A 20451-nucleotide genomic window follows, 5' to 3' on the forward strand; every position below is an offset into this window, starting at 1 on the left:
TGACAATGGCAGACATGGCATTCGCCTTTGTTATTGCCGATGAAGTGGATGCAATCAAAATTCCACTTCTCCTACACAAAGCTTATCATAATCAACATGGTCCAAGGAATGAATATCCTGATGATAAAGAAATTAGATACCAGCCCAAGCTCTTTCTAACATTTACAAGACCAGGTAGTGAGTGCATAGGCTACTAGAATGAGAGGTGTTTTTGCAGCAAATAGGATATGCTCTGTTGTTTGCCATTCATGCCCTTTTACCTTCCTCATTATTATTTGTGATTGTGCAACATCAAGATTCAACACCAACACCAAGATTCTTACTGTATGGTAATTGTTGCATGTCAGCATCACTACAGCATGCAGTGTATTTATTTAATACTCAACCTTTATGTTGTTTTTYTCAGTAAGCGTGTAAAGAACAGAATTTGATTCAATCACATGAAAGACAAAACACTCACTGTAGAGAAAAGTATTAGACTATAAATGTACACCAGTTCACATACTGGGTAAACAATACGAATACGATCAGTTCATATAAGTTACTGAGTAAACAATATGCCAAGCAGTCAAATGCACTTGGTATTGACCCTACAACCGGTGTCTGGAGTACTTGTGTAACAGTATAACTTTAAACCGTCCCCTCGCCCCAACACGGGCGCGAACCAGGGACCCTCTGCACACATCAACAACGGTCGCCCACGAAGCATCGTTACCCATCGCTCCACAAAGGCCGCGGCCCTTGCAGAGCAAGGGGCAACACTACTTCTAGGTTTCAGAGCAAGTGACGTAACTGATTGAAACGCTACTAGCGCGTACCCGCTAACTAGCTAGCCATTTCACATCCATTACACTCACCCCCCTTTCAACCTCCTCCTTTTCCGCAGCAACCAGTGATCCGGGTCAACAGCATCAATGTAACAGTATAACTTTAAACCGTCCCCTCGCCCAAACACGGGCGCGAACCAGGGACCCTCTGCACACATCAACAACGGTCGCCCACGAAGCATCGTTACCCATCGCTCCACAAAGGCCACGGCCCTTGCAGAGCAAGGGGCAACACTACTTCTAGGTTTCAGAGCAAGTGACGTAACTGATTGAAACGCTACTAGCGCGTACCCGCTAACTAGCTAGCCATTTCACATCCGTTACACTTGCGCATTAAGGGCTGGTTTCCCAGACACAGATTAAGCCTCTAAAATTGCCAGTGTAGAAATGCCCAACAATAACCCATGTGTAGCCTACAATATGTATTCAATTTTATTCACACTTAATAGACAATCYACCAATTAGAATTTGTTTGGTGACAACAATATTACAGACAATACAATTGTAGGCTATAACATTGGACACAACATTACAGTAACATCTAGATAAATACATTAGCTAAATTGTCACAAGTAGGATATTTAATTTATTTATGTTAGAAATGTGGGTCACATGTAGGCCTATGCAATTAGCGAATCCAAGATGGCGTAGCAGTCAGACATGCGTGTTTGTCTTGTCCCATGTAAATAGTCGGTCTCATTGTTTTTTTTCTTATTATATATATTTTTTCTATTTTAATCTAACTTTCTACCTCAGATCTAAATATACTTTCCTGCAACCCGCCCCATCCAATGTGGTACGGATCTGTTATTTTTATACGTTATAACTGGAACCTCCATCAGAAGCTTGCCAGCTAACTAGCTACTAGCTAATAGTCACTGTTAGCCCTGCTAGCGGACTTCATCTTTAGCTCGGTCACCAGCCAGCTTTAGCTCGGTCAATACCTACAAGTCTGCACAACGCGATATCGGACTGCTTTTCTCCACCACGTCATCGGATTCCTGCCGCAAGCTCTGAGCCATTACACCGGATCATCACAGCTAGCTAGCTGCAAACGAGTGGCTACCGCTGGCTAACGCCTCTGTCCCGAAGCAAGCACCAGTTAGCCTTGAGCTAGCCTCGAGCTATGCCCATCTCCTGGCTAGCCGAAGAGGTATACCCGCTAATTCATGGGCTAGAATACCTATTTTTCCAATTGGCCTGGACCCCTTTATTGCCGACACGGAGCCCCGCCGATCCATCACGACTGGTCTGCCGACGTAATCATCCGATGTGGTTTCAACGGGCTTTTCCGTTGCTTTGTCACCGAAGACCCTTCTGCTATCCCCGGCCCGCTAGCTTTCTGAGCGTCGTGCCTCCCGCTCGCCTAGCATAGTAGCGACTACCGAACAGCTCCCGGACTCATCTATTGCTGCTCATTGAACCCTATGATCACTCGGCTACACATGCCTCTCTCTAATGTCAATATGCCTTGTCTTCTGCTGTTTCGGTTAGTTATTGTTTTATTTCACTGTAGAGACCCTAGTCCAGCTCAACATGCCTTAGATTGCTCTTTTGTCACACACCCCACACATGGGGAGACCTCACCTGACTTAGCTGGTGTCTCCAGAGATGCAAGCTCTCTCATCGTCACTCAATGCCTAGGTTTACCCCCACTGTACTCACATCCTACCATACCCTTGTCTGTACATTATGCCCTGAATCTATTCTACCACCCCCAGAAATCTGCCCCTTTTATCCTCTGTTCCCAACGCACTAAACGACCAGTTCTTATAGCCTTTAGCCGTACCCTTATCCTACTCCTTCTCTGTTCCTCTGGTGATGTAGAGGTTAACCCTGGCACTGTAGCCCCCAGCATCACACCTATTCCCCAGGCCCTCTCATTTGTTGACTTCTGTAACCGTAAAAGCCTTGGTTTCATGAGTGTTAACATCAGAAGCCTCCTCCCTAAATGTGTTTTATTCACTGCTTTAGCACACTTCGCCATTCCTGACGTTCTAGCCGTGTCTGAATCCTGGCTTAGGAAGGCCACCAAAAATTCAGACATTTTCATCCCCAACTACAACATTTTCCGTCAAGATAGAACTGCCAAAGGGGACGGAGTTACAATCTACTGCAGAGATAGCCTGCCGAGTTCTGTCATACTATCCAGGTCTGTGCCCAAACAGTTCGAGCTTCTACTTTTAAAAATCCACCTTTACAGAAATAAGTATCTCACTGTTGCCGCTGTTATAGACCCCCCTCAGCCCCCAGCTGTGCCCTGGACACCATATGTGAATTGATTGCCCCCATCTATCTTCAGAGTTTGTACTGTTAGGTGACCTAAACTGGGATATGTTTAGCACCCCGGGCGTCCTACAATCTAAGCTAGATGCCCTCAATCTCACACAAATTATCAAGGAACCTATCAGGTACAACCCTAAATCAGTAAACATGGGTACCATCATAGATATCATCCTGACCAATTTGCCCTCTAAATACACCGCTGCTTCACCGCTGTCTTCAACCAGGACCTCAGCGATCACTGCCTCATTGCCTGCTTCCGTAAGGGGCCCGCTCTTGCTGCTGGTGATTCTCTGATCCACCTCTACGCAGACGACACCATTCTGTATACATCTGGCCCTTCCTTGGACACTGTGTTAACAAACCTCCAAACGAGCTTCAATGCCATACAACACTCCTTCTGTGGCCTCCAACTGCTCTTAAATGCTAGTAAAACTAAATGCATGCTCTTCAACCGATTGCTGCCCGCACCTGCCCGCCCGCCTAGCATCACTACTCTGGACGGTTCTGACTTAGAATATGTGGACAACTACAAATACCTAGGTGTCTGGTTAGACTATAAACTCTCCTTCCAGGCTCACATTAAGCATCTCCAATCCAAAATTAAATCTAGAATTGGCTTCCTATTTCGCAAAAAAAGCATCCTTCACTTATGCTGCCAAACATGCCCTCGTAAAACTGACTATCCTACCGATCTTTGACTTCGGCGATGTCATTTACAAAATAGCCTCCAACACTCTACTCAGCAAATTGGATGTAGTCTATCACAGTTCCATCCGTTTTGTCACCAAAGCCCCTCTGACTCCTGGTCATCTATAAGTCTTTGCTAGGTAAATCCCCGCCTTATCTCAGCTCACTGGTCTCCATAGCAACACCCACCCGTAGCACGCATTCCAGCAGGTATATTTCACTGGTCATCCCCAAAACCAACATCTCCTTTGGCCGCCTTTCCTTCCAGTTCTCTGCTGCCAATAACTGGAACGAATTGCAAAAATRACTGAAGCTGGAGACTTATATCTCCCTCATTAACTTTAAGCATCAGCTGTCAGAGCAGCTTACCGATCACTGTACCTGTACACAGCCCATCTGTAAATAGCATACCCAACTACCTCATCCCCATATTATTTTTTGTTGTTGCTCTTTTGCTCCCCAGTATCTCTACTTGCACATCATCATCTGCACATCCATCACTCCAGTGTTAATGCTAAATTGTAATTATTTRGCCACTATGGCCTATTTATTGCCTTACCTCCCTAACCTTACATTTGCACACACTGTACATATATTTTTCTATTGTGTTTTTGGCTGTACGTTTGTTTTTCCCATGTGTAACTCTGTGTTGTTGTTTGTGTTGTTGTTTTTGTCGCACTGCTTAGCTTTATCTTGGCCAGTTCGCAGTTGTAAATGAGACCTTGTTCTCAACTGGCCTACCTGGTAAAATAAAGGTGAAAAATCAAATTTAAAAAGTTTGATTGTAAGGATACAGATGTATTTAATCTCTAAATAGTCATCCAATCAAAACAGTAAACATGCACTGATAATAACCAATGATAGTTTGCGACATCAACCATTTATGAGCATGTAGTGCCCTTTGCTTCCAAAAAACAGAAGCCTGTCTCCCACAATGCTTTAGTTCCGACTTCATGTTGCAGTTGGTGAGGGGCAAATGCAGAAATTTCCAGTTGACTGCAGTCGAAAGTTTATTACCTTTGATCACATGGTTGTTGTAAAGGTCATGAGGTCGACATGTCATCGCAAATCTGACCTATATGGGTATAGGTCAATGCAACACACTTTGAAAGTCTTGACAAACGTGATCTGCTCGAACGCGCCCAATATTGTTTCTAGATCAGTCAGTCCGAATTTACAGAATTTTACTTCACGGTTTAGATGCTCTCGAACACGCCCGTTGATTTGACCCAGATGGAGACATTTGATTTGACTCCTTTACACTAGATGTCGCTGTGAATRTTCTAACCAACTTTTTCGATAAACAACTTCCTGTTCCCAGACCGAGATACAACGCGGTTACCACTTTTGTAATTAGATTTTGCTAGTTACTTTTCTTTTGTAGTTGCTTTGTTATTTCAAACCCAAGACTGAAATACAGCTAAAGTAATCCCCGTAATGTTGAGCWTTTTGTTTGGTTGGGGGATGCTTTTGCTGTTGGCAAACTCTTGAGTACTGTTTGCTAACGTTAGCTAGCCAGGTTAGCTAGCTAGGCTATGTCAACGTGCTCTTGTGTAGGAAGGCAGCGTGAACTCCCAATATTTTGTCAATGCATCTTATCCATTTGATTTTCTGATTAGGGACTTGGCTATTGTTGGTCAGCAAATTACTAGGTATAATAGTTTTACACTTTGCCTCATTAACTATAGCGATTGAGATGGTTGGCTATCAAGTTCTCATTCATTAATCTGCGTATGTCTTGTCTATTCCAGGTCAGTATCTTTGTGGTAAACAGTGGGACTATACATAAGGACCAGAGATGTCTGACGATGAAGAAGCTCCGCTGGTGAAGAAGACCAGGATCTTCTATGGTAGTTTGGAGGAGAAGGAGAGGGAGAGGCMGGGACGAGAGGCCTCTGGGTCAGGCAAAGATTCTGTCAAAGCAGGAATCGAGGCTGGCAACATCAACATCTCCAGTGGTTAGTATACCAAACACAAATCTGTATTTAAAAAGAGTTATGAAGAAAGAGTTTTTTGAGGTATTATCTAACTTCTCCTCTCCCCTCAAGGCGAGTCCCTTGAGCTTGAGGAACGTGTGACTGAGCGCCAGTCYGAGGTATTGGCTGACTTTGAGCGCAGAAAGAGAGCGAGACAAATCACAGTATCCACAGACGATGCAGAGGTGAAAGCCTGCTTACGGGCCCTCAGGGAACCAATCACACTGTTTGGGGAGGGGCCTGCTGAGAGACGAGAGAGGTGAGGGACACAAGCATGGCTCTGTCAACCCCTTCTAATATTTGAATGTGTGAATCAACAATTAGACAACAATCCACACGTCTGTGACCCTTTGATGCTTTTACAACATGTTAACTCACCAATTAAAACAGCCGTTTTGAGGAATTGCCTTAATGCTTTAACACACTTTATTGATGGTTATATTTCACTTGCATTATGTCCACATTTTTAATCTTTGCTCACAATCTCTCTTCCCCTCTCCAGCTCAATTTGTACTTGTTCTCTTTTCCAGGCTAAGGAATATCCTCTCTGTAGTGGGTCCAGATGCATTGAAGAAATCGAAGAAGGACGATGAGAAATCCAAACGCTCCCAAGAGGAGGTGTGATATGTGGCTTGACTCTCCTATATCTTTCTCTCACTACTACAGTCCGTATTCATTCAATATGGAGACACGCGTTTGATGTCTTCTCCTGTTCCCCTCTTTCAGTGTCAGCAGACATGGTACCATGAAGGGCCGACCACTCTTAAGGAGGCAAGGCTTTGGTTGGCCAGATACTCTCTGCCCAGGTACAGCTTGATTCTAATGTTGGACCATAGTTACCATGATGACAATGATGTTTCAAAGGTTGTTTTTCAGCACAATCATATTAATAATAAARGTGCGTGATGTCTCAACAGGGCCGTGAAAAGGTTAGAAGATGCCAGAGCTCACAGGGAGATCCCAGAATCTACACGGACAGTCAGGACGCAAGAACTTCACAAGACGCTCAGGGTACGTCCTCCATCAGTCTCCAAAAGCATTAACGGACTTGTCTTGTTTGTGAAAAACAGTTGTAGAATGACATGATTTTCTCTGTCTATCCAGAACCTGAATAACTTCTGCAGTCAGATCGGTGACGACAGGCCTATATCCTTTTGCCAGTTCAGCCCCAACTCCAAAATGCTGGTGACTGCATCTTGGTGAGTCCCTTCTCTCACTCCTCTCTCAGTGCACCGCACAGGCAGCAGTGAGCATGATTGCATGCACACAATAATACCATTATTGTGGATAGTCAGGTTAATATAATAGTTTAAAATGTTTACGTACTTCTCCAAACTCACTTCACTCGCGCACAAGAGGGAGGCTTGCGCTACCGGTGCAGGCACATGCACAGATCAGATACTCCGTTGGAACGCTGATTTTATTAAAGCTGTTTACATGTCCTAATAATTCTAAKGATTATTCAGAAAACCGTTTAATATCAAATTATTAGTGTGCATGTAAACATACTGTTTGACTTTGGGTGTTTTTTGTATTTAAAATGTTGCCGTCAATAAAGGTATTTGTGACACTTCCTCATCTCTTCCTGACTTGTTCTTTTCTCTAGGAGTGGCCTGTGTAAACTGTGGAATGTTCCTGACTGTACCCTTGTCCGTACCCTTCGAGGTAAGCAGAATCTCTTATTTTCCCCTTTCTTATCCCTTTGCAATTACTCTTTGCTTGGGCTACTGTAGTCCGTAATAATTGTAGGTATTTCCAACCCTAATACATCCTTATCATTKTCTTCCCCTTCCCACAGGCCACAACACCCACGTGGGGGCCATCTGTTTTCATCCTCAGGCCACTCTGACTCTGGAGGACTCTGATGTTAACATGGCCTCCTGTGCTGCCGACGGCTCCGTCAAACTCTGGAGTCTGGACAGGTCTGCTCCGATTGCTATCGTTACTGTGTTTCTGTCTTTATTGCCGTCTGTCAAATAAGGGAGGCTACCAAATATTAGTCAGGCAAAAAAGGGTGAGGGGTCGACCAAGAGCAGTGTAGCTTTTTCCCAAATGTTCCTCGGGTATCATCATAAACAGTAGCTGAGGTTGTGGAGTGAGCTGCTGAAATGAATGGTGGCCATTAAAATAAATTGTAAAAATGCATGTTGATGTGTTGTAACCGTGGTAACCCCTCTCTTTACAGTGATGTGCCTGTCGCTGACATCGAGGGCCACTCCATGAGGGTGGCAAGAGTAGCCTGGCACCCCTCTGGAAGGTTCCTGGGCACCACCTGGTGGGTGAATTTAATCCCAAGCATTATTTAACCCGGCAACGCCAGTTGAGAACTTGTTCTATCGTTTTTAGAACGGCCCATCCAGGCAATACAATAAAAACAAACATGATCACTTGCCTCCACCATAGACCATAGATACATTGTACTCTGGCCAGACTGGCATTGTTCAAATTGAATCTGAAGTGAGGCTTAATCCTCTCTCCCCTCTCCCTGGCAGCTATGATAATTCATGGAGGCTGTGGGACCTGGAGGCCCAGGAGGAGATCCTGCACCAAGAGGGACACAGTAAAGGAGTCCATGACATGCAATTCCACCCTGATGGATCAATGGCAGCTACTGGGTAAGATCTCACTGGATATGCTATGAAAGTCAATATCGGTTGTCAATATTTGTGCACAATACGTCATTATTGGAGAGACCGTTGAAGATATCTCTGAAACGTTAAAAAAACAAATCACATTCATTTCTGTGTTCTGTTTTGCTTGTCTCTGCACATTCTGTTCCAATGTATGTTGCCAGTAAATCTAGCACTTTTGGAGAGTATTACCCCGTTATTTCTACAACAAATCTTGGCTTCAGATAACCGGGATCTCAGTGTCCTCCCCGAAACACAAATACTATCTAGAAAAGGCTTTAATCAACCCTGTAATTTAAGTGCTGTCAGYTCAAAGAGCAGATCAAATTAGCCTATTAAAGGGAATGGTTGCTATAGTTTTACTAATACAATGGTTGTATTCAGTAGTCTGTTTTAATGAAGGCCAGTAGATGTCCACCCAGTTATCTCAATTAGAGGTTTGGCAGAACGAGAGCCTCTGCGGCTGGCTTGGTCTGAAACATACAGGGATGTTCCCTTCATGTCCCCTAATGATAACATGCCTCCTTACACCCACACACACTACTCTTTCAGTGCATATTTTTGCTGAACAATTTGGAGGACTGAGAAGGTTTAGCAGCTTGTTCTGTGCTGTTATAACTGGTTATAACCTCCTAAATGAAAATAAGTCAGATGCGACAAACCGGCTACTTATGACACATTAGAGCTGGCGTTGTGTTTGTGTACAGATCCATCTTATCGTTTGTTGTAAAGCATCTTGACTGGTGCAATTCAGCACAGAATCATTTACAGTAGAAAGAATTACAGATCCCTATTTACCCCTCATCACCAGTACTGTTGGTTGAATCCTAGTTTGCCTCAGTACACAATATTCATCTCTTTCTCAGGGGTCTGGATTCATTTGGCCGTATTTGGGACCTTCGGACCGGGCGCTGTGTGATGTTCCTGGAGGGCCACCTCAAAGAGATCTACAGCATCGACTTCTCTCCCAACGGGTAAATGACATGGAAGATACTSTGTTATTCATATCTTATGTATAGGGCCAGATATTCCTCAACATATGATCTAGAACTACAGCCCGGAGTTATTCAATGGTCAGGAAAAACTCCTGGCCCTACTTATTGGTGATGATAAGSCGGAGTGTGTTTATAGGTCCACTAATGAAACCATCTTCTCCGTTTAGCTACCACGCAGCAACAGGAAGTGGGGATAACACCTGTAAGGTGTGGGACCTGCGTCGCAGGAAGTGCATCTACACCATCCCCTCCCATCAGAACCTGGTGTCCTCTGTCAAATTCCAGCGTGAGTTTCTCCAGGTCCCAGAGACCTCATTTTTTATATTTAATCAAGCAATTGAGTAATCACAGGGTTCCAAGTTGTTAGTCACTGTGATGGATTTATGCCATGTGGATGACCTGTCAGGTTTAAAACTACAACTGGTTAGAAAGTATGAGGAAATGAGAATGGACCTAWATATTTTCAAATAGCTGCCGTTTTTCTGGCCCGCAAATCCAATTTTGACCGATAAATCGGACATAAAAACATCTGTGCTGCCCTATGTTGATTTGTGAAATCCCAAATGTCCTCAAGCCAAAAACTTTTGAGATGGACTTTAGTTTGTCATGTTTTTTGTTGTTGTTGTTGTGTTAACCCCTGTAATCAGCTCAAACTATCTCACACACTTTTGGAGGACTGAGAAAGTTTAGCAGCTTGTTCTGTGCTGTTATAACTGGTTATAACCTCCTAAATGGAAAATAAGGCAGATGCAACAACCGGCTCTGAGACACTTAAGAACTGATGTTGTGTTTGTGAACATCATTTGACTAATAATACCACTGTTTTTAACKTTTTTAATAAGTCTGGACTGAAAGTCTAACTGGATTTATAAAAAATAAAAAAAGTTTGTTGCAATATTTCTGTGCTCACATTTCCCTCCATCAATCTCCCTCTTAGCCAATAACGGTCACTTCCTCCTGACTGGGGCCTATGACAACACAGCCAAGGTGTGGACCCACCCGGGCTGGTCCCCCCTGAAGACCCTGGCGGGCCACGAGGGAAAGGTGATGGGCGTGGACATGTCCCCTGARGGACAGCTCATCGCCACCTGCTCCTACGACCGCACCTTCAAGCTCTGGATGTCAGAGTGAGGAGAACCCGTAGAAATAGAATGACATTCTATGGTCAATTCTATTTCTATGGCAATACCTGACTGTCATTCCATTCAAGTAGAAGAATGTTGAACCAAGATCTGCAAAATGTTAACTTCTCGATTGATGGATTAATCTGAACATCCWAAATATTCGGAATTTGTCTTATTGACATTTAGTAGATTGTTCGATTTATTATTGAACAACATTTGGGGCTATTAATGTCTACAACTTTGAAGTTGTGGGTATACTTTCGTTTGTTAATAACATTGTTTTAGGTGATTTTTAAGCASGAGTCATTTGGTGTCAAGTTGATCCAATTGCTTTTTTCTTTAAAAAATAAATAAAAACAAACTCCATAATATCGTTCATTATTTTACACTTGCACATGACAAAATGGTTACATATATTCATTAAACACACTTACAAATGGTACTATAACTCAACAAGGTGTGCATATAATGATTCAACAGTTGACTGTCCCACAAGGTACCAATAGCCCATATGTCCAGTTGCCTATTTGAAAGGTGGCAGCAGAGGATTCTTTGGGTTGTAGGAAAGCTCAAAACTGAGGTCCTTATCAAGAATCCCTTTTTGAGCGCTGAATTTTTTTTCTATGAGTCTTCAAATCAAAGTATCTTTGTAAAACGATAGACTCAATGTTACCCCCACACAACTTTGTCTCCTGACCACTGTTCTTCTCAGTAGTGTAATCACACACACAACTAAGGCCTGGTGTCTGTCCAGGTCAGGCAGACAGGCATTTTCCACTTTGTAGCCTTGGAAGCCCAGGCGTCCCTATAATCAGCTGCAGGAGGTACTGTAATGGGAACTCTTGGCCAGATGCTTTAACCAACTCCTGTCATTCATGCCTGAGCAGCCTAGCAGCACCACCAGCAGCAGAAGAAGCGCCTGCAGCAGGGGCTCCTGTGGAAGCGAGGCTCAGCCAATCCTCCATGGTTCCAGGTGGCCTGAGGCTGCTCTATGATGGACTGCTTCCCAAAAGAGGGCTTGTGCTCCAGCTGGGTGCCTAGCGCTCTTCCTCCCTGCCGTGAGCAAGACCTCTGGTTTTCCATCTCGGCCTTGACCGCCAAGAAGGCTACTAGGTCCAGGTCCAGGGCTGTAGCGCCCCCGCGTGGGAGGGGGGTGTTCTGCCGACACTGTGGACAGGGGATCCACATCTGCTGGGAGTAGAAGAGAGGGCAGGGTTGTTACTTGGGATACGTCAGTGTCAAACTGAACATAACTCTTAGGTTTTCTAAGTGGTCTGACTGTTGTGCTCAATACAGAGTCCCTCCTTGGAAAAGTACTGTTGAAGTCGGAAGTTTACATACATCTTAGCCAAATACATTTAAACTCAGTTTTTCACAATTCCTGACTTTTAATCAGAGTAAAAATTCCCTGTCTTAGGTCAGTTAGGATCACCACTATTATAAGAATGTGAAACGTCAGAATAATAGTATAGAGTGATTTCATCTTTTATTTCTTTCATCACATTCTAAGGGGGTCAGAAGTTTACATACACTCAATTAGTATTTGGTTGCATTGCCTTTAAATTGTTTAACTTGGGTCAAYTTTTTCAGGTAGCCTTCCACAAGCTTCCCACAATAAGTTGGGTGAATTTTGGCCCATTCCTCCTGACAGAGCTGGTGTAACAGAGTCAGGTTTGTAGGCCTCCTRGCTCGCACACGCTTTTTCTWTAGGATTGAGGTCCGGGCTTTGTGATGGCCACTCCAATACCTTGACTTTGTTGTCCTTAAGCCATTTTGCCACAACTTTGGAAGTATGCTTGGGGTCATTGTCCATTTGGAAGACCCATTTGCGACCAAGCTTTAACTTCCTGACTGTCTTGAGATGTTGCTTCAATATATCCACATCATTTTCCCTCCTTATGATGCCATCTAATTTGTGAAGTGCACCAGTATCCTCCTGCAGCAAAGCACCCCCACAACATGATACTGCCACCCCTGTGCTTCACGGTTGCGATGGGGTTCTTCGGCTTTCAAGCCTCCCTCTTTTTTCTCCAAACATAATGATGGTCATTATGGCCAAGCAGTTATATTTTTGTTTCATCAGACCAGAGGACATTTCTCCAAAAAGTACGACCTTTGTCCCCATGTGCAGTTGCAAACCGTAGTTTGGCTTTTTTATGCCAGTTTTGGAGCAGTGGTTTCTTCCTTGCTGAGCAGCGTTTCAGGTTATGTCGATATAGGACTTGTTTTACTGTGGATATAGATACTTTTGTACCTGTTTCCTCCAGCATCTTCAAAAGCTCCTTTGCTGTTGTTCTGGGATTGATTTGCACTTTTCGCACCAAAATACGTTCATCTCTAGGAGACAGAACACATCTCCTTCCTGAGATGTATGACAGCTGTGTGGTACCATGGTGTTTATACTCGCGTACTATTGTTTGTACAGATGAACGTGGTACCTTCAGGTGGTACCTTTTTTTCTGAGGTCMTGGCTGATTTCTTTAGATTTTCCCATGATGTCAAGCAAAGAGGCACTGAGGTAGGCCTTGAAATGCATCCACAGGTACACCTCCAATTGACTCAAATGATGTCAATTAGCCTATCAGAAGCTTCTAAAGCCATGACATCATTTTCTGGAATTTTCCAAGCTGTTTAAAGGCACAATCAACTTAGTGTATGTAAACTTCTGACCCACTGGAATTGTGATAAATGAAATAATCTGTCAACAGATCGTGTTGGAAAAATTACTTGTGTCATGCACAAAGTAGATGTCCTAACTGACTTGCCAAAACTATAGTTTGTTAACGAGTACTTTGTGGAGTGGTTGAAAAATAAGTTTTAATGACTCCAACATTAGTGTAAACTTCCGACTTCAACTGTATCTTGATGCAACCCATTGCTCTGCAGCTTTGGTCATCTTCAAATTAGTTTGAGATGATGCGTATTGGCTGATCTTCAACAAATTAGTGTTCCTTTTCACCAAGAGAACAAGTGAGTTATAGTTTGCCAAATTACTGCTCGTTTTTGGGAAAAGGCCCAGTCTGTTTGAACTAGTCTGGAACTGGTACAAACACATTGAATATCTATCAAACATCCTTTACAGTTTAACTAGCGTATCCTAGTCCATTGAGATAGACTCACACAGAGGCAGGATCTATGGTGGGACCGGTGTCGTGACAGTCAGTCAAACCCACCTGTTCATTGAGGATGGTGTCGAGGCGTCTCAGGCAGGCCTGGCAGAAGGTGTGGCTGCAGTAGAGCTTACGTGGCAGCCTCTCAGTCAGGTTGAAGGCACAGTAGCAGATGATACAGTCCAGTTTACGGCTGTCTCTGGATGGCTGAACTCCTCCGGCCTCCACACCACCCTCTACTGGGGGATCTTCTGGGGCCTCTAGGTCAGYGGCCTCTGCTGGGTCCTCTGGGGCAGGAAAGTCTGGTGCATCAGGAACTGGGGCTTCCTCCTCGTCCATCCTGTACAGGAGAACAGATTAAGAATGGGTGCTTATTGCTATGGCCCAGAGTTTTTCCTGGTTAGTTTGGATTCTGAAGAAAAACTCAGGGCCCTTTAGTGACATTACTACTACTACTACTTTATAGTTAGCATTTCAAATAATCAAATACACATGCAACCAAATTATTGAAGTTAAAGGTTACAGTTGATTAATACAAAAACAGAGGAATTGAATTGATAATACATTTAGACTCAAGAAAAGGATGGAGACCCAGATGTTTGATGTTAGCTGTGATCTTCTGTTACAACATTCTCTGTCCGTTCAGTCAGTTGTGGGATGATACAACACAACAGGTTGGTTGTAAGCAGAGACACAGATATCTATTTACTGGCTGAAACTATGTCACTGAAAAGGGGAGATGGTTATCCTGATGTGCTAGGCWAGGTGCTTCTCCCTTTCTGCCGTGTCTGTATCGAATACTTCATTGAAACGTTAATACTATTTTAAGTATTTTTAAACTCATAGCTAACAGTCWGTTGGAAATGTATTCAATACGTTTGGACATCAACTCGGTGAGAAAAATGTGTTAGAAAATCGAATGTGTCAGTCTCACTCAGATCTTCTTCACTACCTGTTGATAGAAAACTGGCCTCAACCAAAAGCATGGGTAACAGAACTGAAAACCCCCATAACAAAACATTACATACCTTCTAGTTTGTCCTCCAAACCCCCTGAAGGTCCTTGGTAGTTCTCTGGAGTCCTGCCATGGCTTCTGTTTTCAAAGCAACCTCCTTCCCAGGACTAGTCCAGTGTAGTATTCCTTTACTCTTTCTCATTATGACAAACTAATGCTACACTACTGATGTACATTATAGGATCAGATAGTAGAGAGAGAACCTTATTACCTTGTCCCTGTGGATCCCTAGCACTGCCCACTGGAGGGTACGTCCTCCCTTTATCTCCCCCGATGCTCTGCTCTACTCTTCCACAGCAACAGCTCTCCTCTCTAATGAAGGGCAAACAATGTGAGCCTGCAGCAGGTCATCAGGCCCTTTAATATTTCAGGACGCCCTTCCGTGTGAACTCCCACTCATAGGCCTGTCAATGGAGTGTGTTACATATTAAAGAGGCCACAGAGAACAATGGGGTTCTCCAGGGAGAGGGAGCTTATTATCCTCATCTATGGGATCCAATGGGATGGGCCCTCTGCTTCTCTGCCCTAGCATGTATACAATCAAGCGCACATTGGCACGTGCGTACTAACAACGCGCACACACACACACACACACACACACACACACACACACACACACACACCAACACACACACACACACACACACACCCACACACACCACACACACCACACACACACACACACCACACACACACACACACACACACACACACCACACACACACACACACACACACACACACACACACACACACACACACACACACACACACACAGAGCTGGTTGTGTCACAAGTCCATTCCCCCCCTTTTCCACCTCCTACTTCTTGCTGTGAGTATCCCAACAGTCTGACTAGCTGAAAGGCGAGCCAGGCTCACGTTCCTGTATGGAGGGAGCAGGCAGCAGATCAGCTTACACTGGCAACAATAGACAAGCAGAAACCCTACACTCTCGATCCACCAGCACTCACAGGAGCCAGTTGCCAGCACAGTGGGTTGGCCAGCTGAGTCCATAAAAACCAGTCACCCAGGGTCATAAAGCAAAATACTGTAGGTATCCTAAAGTAACCTTTACAATGTGACATTGCCTTGTCCAGGCTGAAAATTACCCTAGCCCCCATTAGCCTCTTCTCCCAGCAAACCACATTCAGTTCTGAAGAGACTGGATAAGTGAAAGCAATTATATGACGATGGACTTCATAGAACTTACACCTATCCAGTTCCTAGTGATCTGAAAACACCAGTGTCAGGAACAAGGTTACCCTTCCTTAGGTTACTCTCTTGTCTATGCTGTAAACTCCCTTCTTGCCTATGTTGTAAACTCTAGGTTTGTTCATAAACAATGTACAATATAGACATGTATACTAGTACAAAGCATTGTTTAATTGCTGGCTTGAGGAATGTTTTAAATAGACTGTCATGAAAAAAAAACGTTGCTTGATATGTTGGTGTTCAGACACTAGATGGTAGCAAAGATTAGACAGACAGCCAGAGATATAAATTTCAAGCCAACTCCACAGCATGTTCAGGGTTGTGGCGGCCAAGTTGAGTGGAAMATGACCGCCACGAATGGACTGTCTACACAAAGACTGACCACGGCAACATATGATTGAGGGAAGTTACTGTTGTTTGTTGTCGAGTGCGTTCCTTGCTTGTGACCGTAAAACAGGTCTATGAAGGATGAGTAAAGGATGAAATTTGCTGATTCTTATCTTAACCTTCAGAAGATTTCCCTGTCCCTCTGAACTTCTGTAAAGTATCGGTTTTCACCAAGTTATCCCAGAGAGTATATTGTAGGTAGTTTATTAGCTTACTGTAGGTTATTGTAGTAGATTCAATTGGGATATTTTTTTTATAGCGGAACAGTCCTTCATATAACAGAAATATGATTAATTTCCACCATATACTGTCTCCTATGTGATGGAAATACATTGTACTTGATTTTCAATAGATATTTTTCAATGAAGCCTCTGTTCAATCCTACAAAGTAATACCCTAATAGCACTGTTAATGTTTGATAGACGGTCACCTCCAAAATGATTGTCACCCTTGATAAAGATGAGCAAAAAAGACTATAAATAAATAATACAAATACTGAGCTATATTTTATGCAGAATTTTATTTTATACTAATACAATTGCTCAGACAAAAATATTTTGTTTAACAAGTCATTTTTTTTAAATCTAAAAGATAGGTGTAAAAAGTATTGGCACCCCTGTTTTCAATACTCCGGCACCCTCCACTATCGAGGATAAGGGCAATGAACCTTTTTCTAAACTGTTTTTTTGAGATTCGAGAGGGATCTTAGTCAAGTCGTTCGTACAGAATCTTCCCAGATCCTTAATATCCTTCAGTCTGCGTTCATGGACTGCCCTCTTCAATTCAAACCACTGGTTTTCATCGCGTTACTGTTGTTTGTGAGACAGCGTTGCAAAATGTTGATTTTGTGGTCAATTAACAATTTCTTTGTGGATTTTGATGTGTGTTTGGGGTCTTGTTGAAAGATCCACTTGGGCCGAGTTTCAGCCTCTTTTAGTATCAGGAAATATTCAAAATGTGTGCAAAGCAGCTTTCGCGCTACCATTCCATGATGGTGGGGATAGTAGTGATCTTGATCATTATTGACCCATTTCCAGGCTCCCTTGTCTTGCGAAAATACTACGGTGCTTGTTGTAAATCACGCGTCAAACTCATTCCACGGAGGGTCGAGTGGGCGGGTTTTCACTTAATTGACTAATTAAGGTCACTAATTAGTAAGGAACTACCCTCACCTGGTTGTCTAGGTCTTCATTGAAAGGAAAAACTAAAACCAGCAGACACTAGGCCCTCCATGGAATGTGTTTGACACGTGCCTTAGACGATTGAAATAATTGTGCTGCCATGTTTGTAGACTTGTCAAAAGCTTCTGATACTGTACACCATGTTATTCTGCTGAATAAGCTGTCCTCGATAGGGTTGGGTACTGTTGCTTGCCAATGGTTTCATAATTATGTCAATGACAGAAATCAGGCCATCAAGGTAGCTGGGGTCAAATCTGAGGTCATTGAGTTAGATAAAGGGCTGCRCCAAGGTTCAAATCAAAATCAAATCAAATTTTATTTGTCACATACACATGGTTAGCAGATGTTAATACGAGTGTAGCGAAATGCTTGTGCTTCTAGTTCCGACAATGCAGTAATAACCAACGAGTAATCTAACCTAACAATTCCACAACTACTACCTTATACACACAAGTGTAAAGCAATAAAGAATATGTACATAAAGATATATGAATGAGTGATGGTACAGAACGGCATAGGCAAGATGCAGTAGATGGTATAGAGTACAGTATATACATATGAGATGAGTAATGTAGGGTATGTAAACATAAAGTGGCATAGTTCAAAGTGGCTAGTGYTACATGTYTTACATAAAGATGGCAAGATGCAGTAGATGATATAGAGTACAGTATATACATATACATATGAGATGAGTAATGTAGGGTATGTAAACATTATATTAAGTGGCATTGTTTAAAGTGGCTAGTGATACATTTTTACAMAKATTTCCATCAATTCCCATTATTAAAGTGGCTGGAGTTGAGTCAGTATGTTGGCAGCGGCCACTAAATGTTAGTGGTGGCTGTTTAACAGTCTGATGGCCTTGAGATAGAAGCTGTTTTTCAGTCTCTCGGTCCCTGCTTTGATGCACCTGTACTGACCTCGCCTTCTGGATGATAGCGGGGTGAACAGGCAGTGGCTCGGGTGGTTGTTGTCCTTGATGATCTTTATGGCCTTCCTGTGACATCGGGTGGTGTAGGTGTCCTGGAGGGCAGTGGATAGGGGGGTGCTCCCTCTGCTGTTTCCTGAAGTCCACAATCAGGAAACAGCAGAGGGAGCACCCCCCTATCCACATCGACGGGACAGTAGTGGAGAGGGTAGTAAGTTTTAAGTTCCTCGGTGTACACATCACGGACAAACTGAATTGGTCCACCCACACAGACAGCGTTGTGAAGAAGGCGCAGCAGCGCCTCTTCAACCTCAGGAGGCTGAAGAAATTCGGCTTGTCACCAAAAGCACTCACAAACCTCTACAGATGCACAATCGAGAGCATCCTGTCGGGCTGTATCACCGCCTGGTACGGCAACTGCTCCGCCCACAACCGTAAGGCTTTCCAGAGGGTAGTGAGGTCTGCACAACGCATCACCAGGGGCAAACTACCTGCCCTCCAGGACACCTACACCACCCGATGTCACAGGAAGGCCAAAAAGATAATCAAGGACAACAACCACCCGAGCCACTGCCTGTTCACCCTGCTATCATCCAGAAGGCGTCCAGAAGGCGTGACGTCAAACCTTACCGTCACGATCTCCTGTACTGCACAGCTGAGCGAATGAACTGCAAACACTCCTCACAAACTTTATTAGGAAAGAACCGACCACGGGTACTTCCAGTGTAGAATGTGTGCTAGTGTTATGAGGAGCAGTGTTTCAGTAGCTGGTGAATTGTATATTGAAACTCGTGTAGATACCAACATTTAAACAGGCTTTACATGAGCACACAAAAGGACAAAATGTGAGCTAGTGCTGATTKCCTAATGTAAAACACGTTCATGTATGAAACAGACCGGTTCTTGTGTTGTGTGACAAATAGTCCCTATACTGAGAGATATATACCAACATTGGGTCAGCAAAGAGGAAATGTTCAACTATCTCATTTGTTAATTTACCCATTCAGACCACCCAATTTCTTTATTTGCTTATTTGGATCCCRGTTAACTTTTGCAGAAGCAGCAGCTACTCTTCCTGGGTTCCACAAAAAAACTAAAAACATGACAAGTAAAAAAACACTGATAGACAAGGACAGTCACACAAATTTAAGCAAAGACGGGTCCAAATTGTCGGCCCCTAATGACTTCTTGGCCTCAATAGCTAATAAGGRAGCAAGAGCTTCATTTTCTGTGAATTGCCAAAAATAAAAACCCTGACTACCATTTCCCCAGTCACGTGAGGTGACTGGAGGCCGTATGTGGGAAGAACAGTCAACTGACTGGCCAAGACCAGTATGACCACCATTTCTTTCAAATGGAAACCAGTTGAAATAAAATGCAGATTAAAAGCATCACAAATCTTAACTGATCAGGGTGACCTATGTTGTATTGCATGCAAATGTGAATCGTGACGTCATCTTGAGTCTTACTCCTGCCACAGAATTTGACTGTACAATCAAGCCACTGCCGATTGGCTTCGACATCACAGAGATTCAACATGGGTTGCTCCACCAATTTGGTGCCTTTTGAGAAGTGTAACTTGGTTAAAAAAAYAAAGTTTGAAAYAAAGWCACCTAATTTAAACCATCTGTCATAAAGAGCACGTGGRCAACTTCATAAAAAACGAGTTTTCCCATTTCAAGAGGTTAAATTTAAAAAAAATGACTTGAATAAGTGCCAATTAAGTGCCAAATAAAGTAACAGGTTGACCATAACAGGGTTGCGATTTCATCTTAAATTAGCCATGAATCCTCTTGTGACAGAGGAAATGGAAGCGTCTTGTGTGCAACAAGGAGGGGCAATTGAATGCAAGCTTCAATTTTWWGTATTTTATTGTTAAAGGTCCAGRGCAGTCAAAACTTTATTTCCACAATATGAGGTTGGAATAATATTGTGAAATTGTAAAATGCTGATAATGCCCTTTTCAGTTTAAGCCTTCCATGGTGACATCACAATGCGGTAAAATAGTTAATAGACCAATAAGAAATAGAGTTCCAAACCCATAGAGACCCTATACAATTATGTCTAAACCTCTCTGCCAATAACAGAACATTT

The 20451-nt window shown here is 43.3% G+C and overlaps 2 protein-coding genes and 2 non-coding genes across 7 annotated transcripts; 3 read left to right on the forward strand and 1 right to left on the reverse strand.

Annotated features, from left to right (window-relative positions):
• Positions 1-4961: 4961 nt before the first annotated feature.
• prpf4 (pre-mRNA splicing tri-snRNP complex factor PRPF4) lies at positions 4962-10894 on the forward strand. 3 transcript variants are annotated; one of them, XM_023987509.2, is made up of 14 exons: positions 4962-5225; positions 5552-5758; positions 5849-6035; positions 6307-6394; positions 6503-6582; positions 6694-6787; positions 6881-6975; positions 7383-7441; positions 7575-7698; positions 7962-8051; positions 8269-8391; positions 9273-9380; positions 9569-9687; positions 10339-10894. In XM_023987509.2, exons 2-14 carry the CDS (start codon positions 5599-5601, stop codon positions 10530-10532), a joined length of 1521 nt encoding a protein of 506 aa, XP_023843277.1. In that variant the 5' UTR covers positions 4962-5225; positions 5552-5598; the 3' UTR covers positions 10533-10894. The 3 variants fall into 3 exon arrangements, with proteins under 3 accessions (XP_023843277.1, XP_023843278.1, XP_023843276.1); XM_023987510.2 differs by having other exon boundaries at positions 4962-5149; XM_023987508.2 differs by having other exon boundaries at positions 4963-5452.
• Positions 8981-9116, forward strand: LOC111964555 (small nucleolar RNA SNORA47). The gene has a single exon (XR_002877410.1). It is a non-coding gene; the product is annotated as a small nucleolar RNA SNORA47 (small nucleolar RNA).
• On the forward strand, positions 10071-10204 carry LOC111964553 (small nucleolar RNA SNORA47). Its single transcript, XR_002877409.1, has one exon. It is a non-coding gene; the product is annotated as a small nucleolar RNA SNORA47 (small nucleolar RNA).
• Positions 10895-10942: 48 nt separating the features above from the next.
• On the reverse strand, positions 10943-15039 carry LOC111963926 (RING finger protein 224-like). Of its 2 annotated transcripts, none has more exons than XM_023987512.2 (3): positions 14664-15039; positions 13699-13975; positions 10943-11713 (listed from the first exon to the last, which is right to left on the reverse strand). In XM_023987512.2, exons 2-3 carry the CDS (start codon positions 13972-13974, stop codon positions 11414-11416), a joined length of 576 nt encoding a protein of 191 aa, XP_023843280.1. In that variant the 5' UTR covers position 13975; positions 14664-15039; the 3' UTR covers positions 10943-11413. The 2 variants fall into 2 exon arrangements, with proteins under 2 accessions (XP_023843280.1, XP_023843279.1); XM_023987511.2 differs by having other exon boundaries at positions 10943-11716.
• Between the last annotated feature and the right edge of the window lie 5412 nt (positions 15040-20451).

Source organism: Salvelinus sp. IW2-2015, linkage group LG5 (genome assembly GCF_002910315.2).
Source record: "Salvelinus sp. IW2-2015 linkage group LG5, ASM291031v2, whole genome shotgun sequence".
NCBI lineage: Eukaryota > Metazoa > Chordata > Actinopteri > Salmoniformes > Salmonidae > Salvelinus > Salvelinus sp. IW2-2015.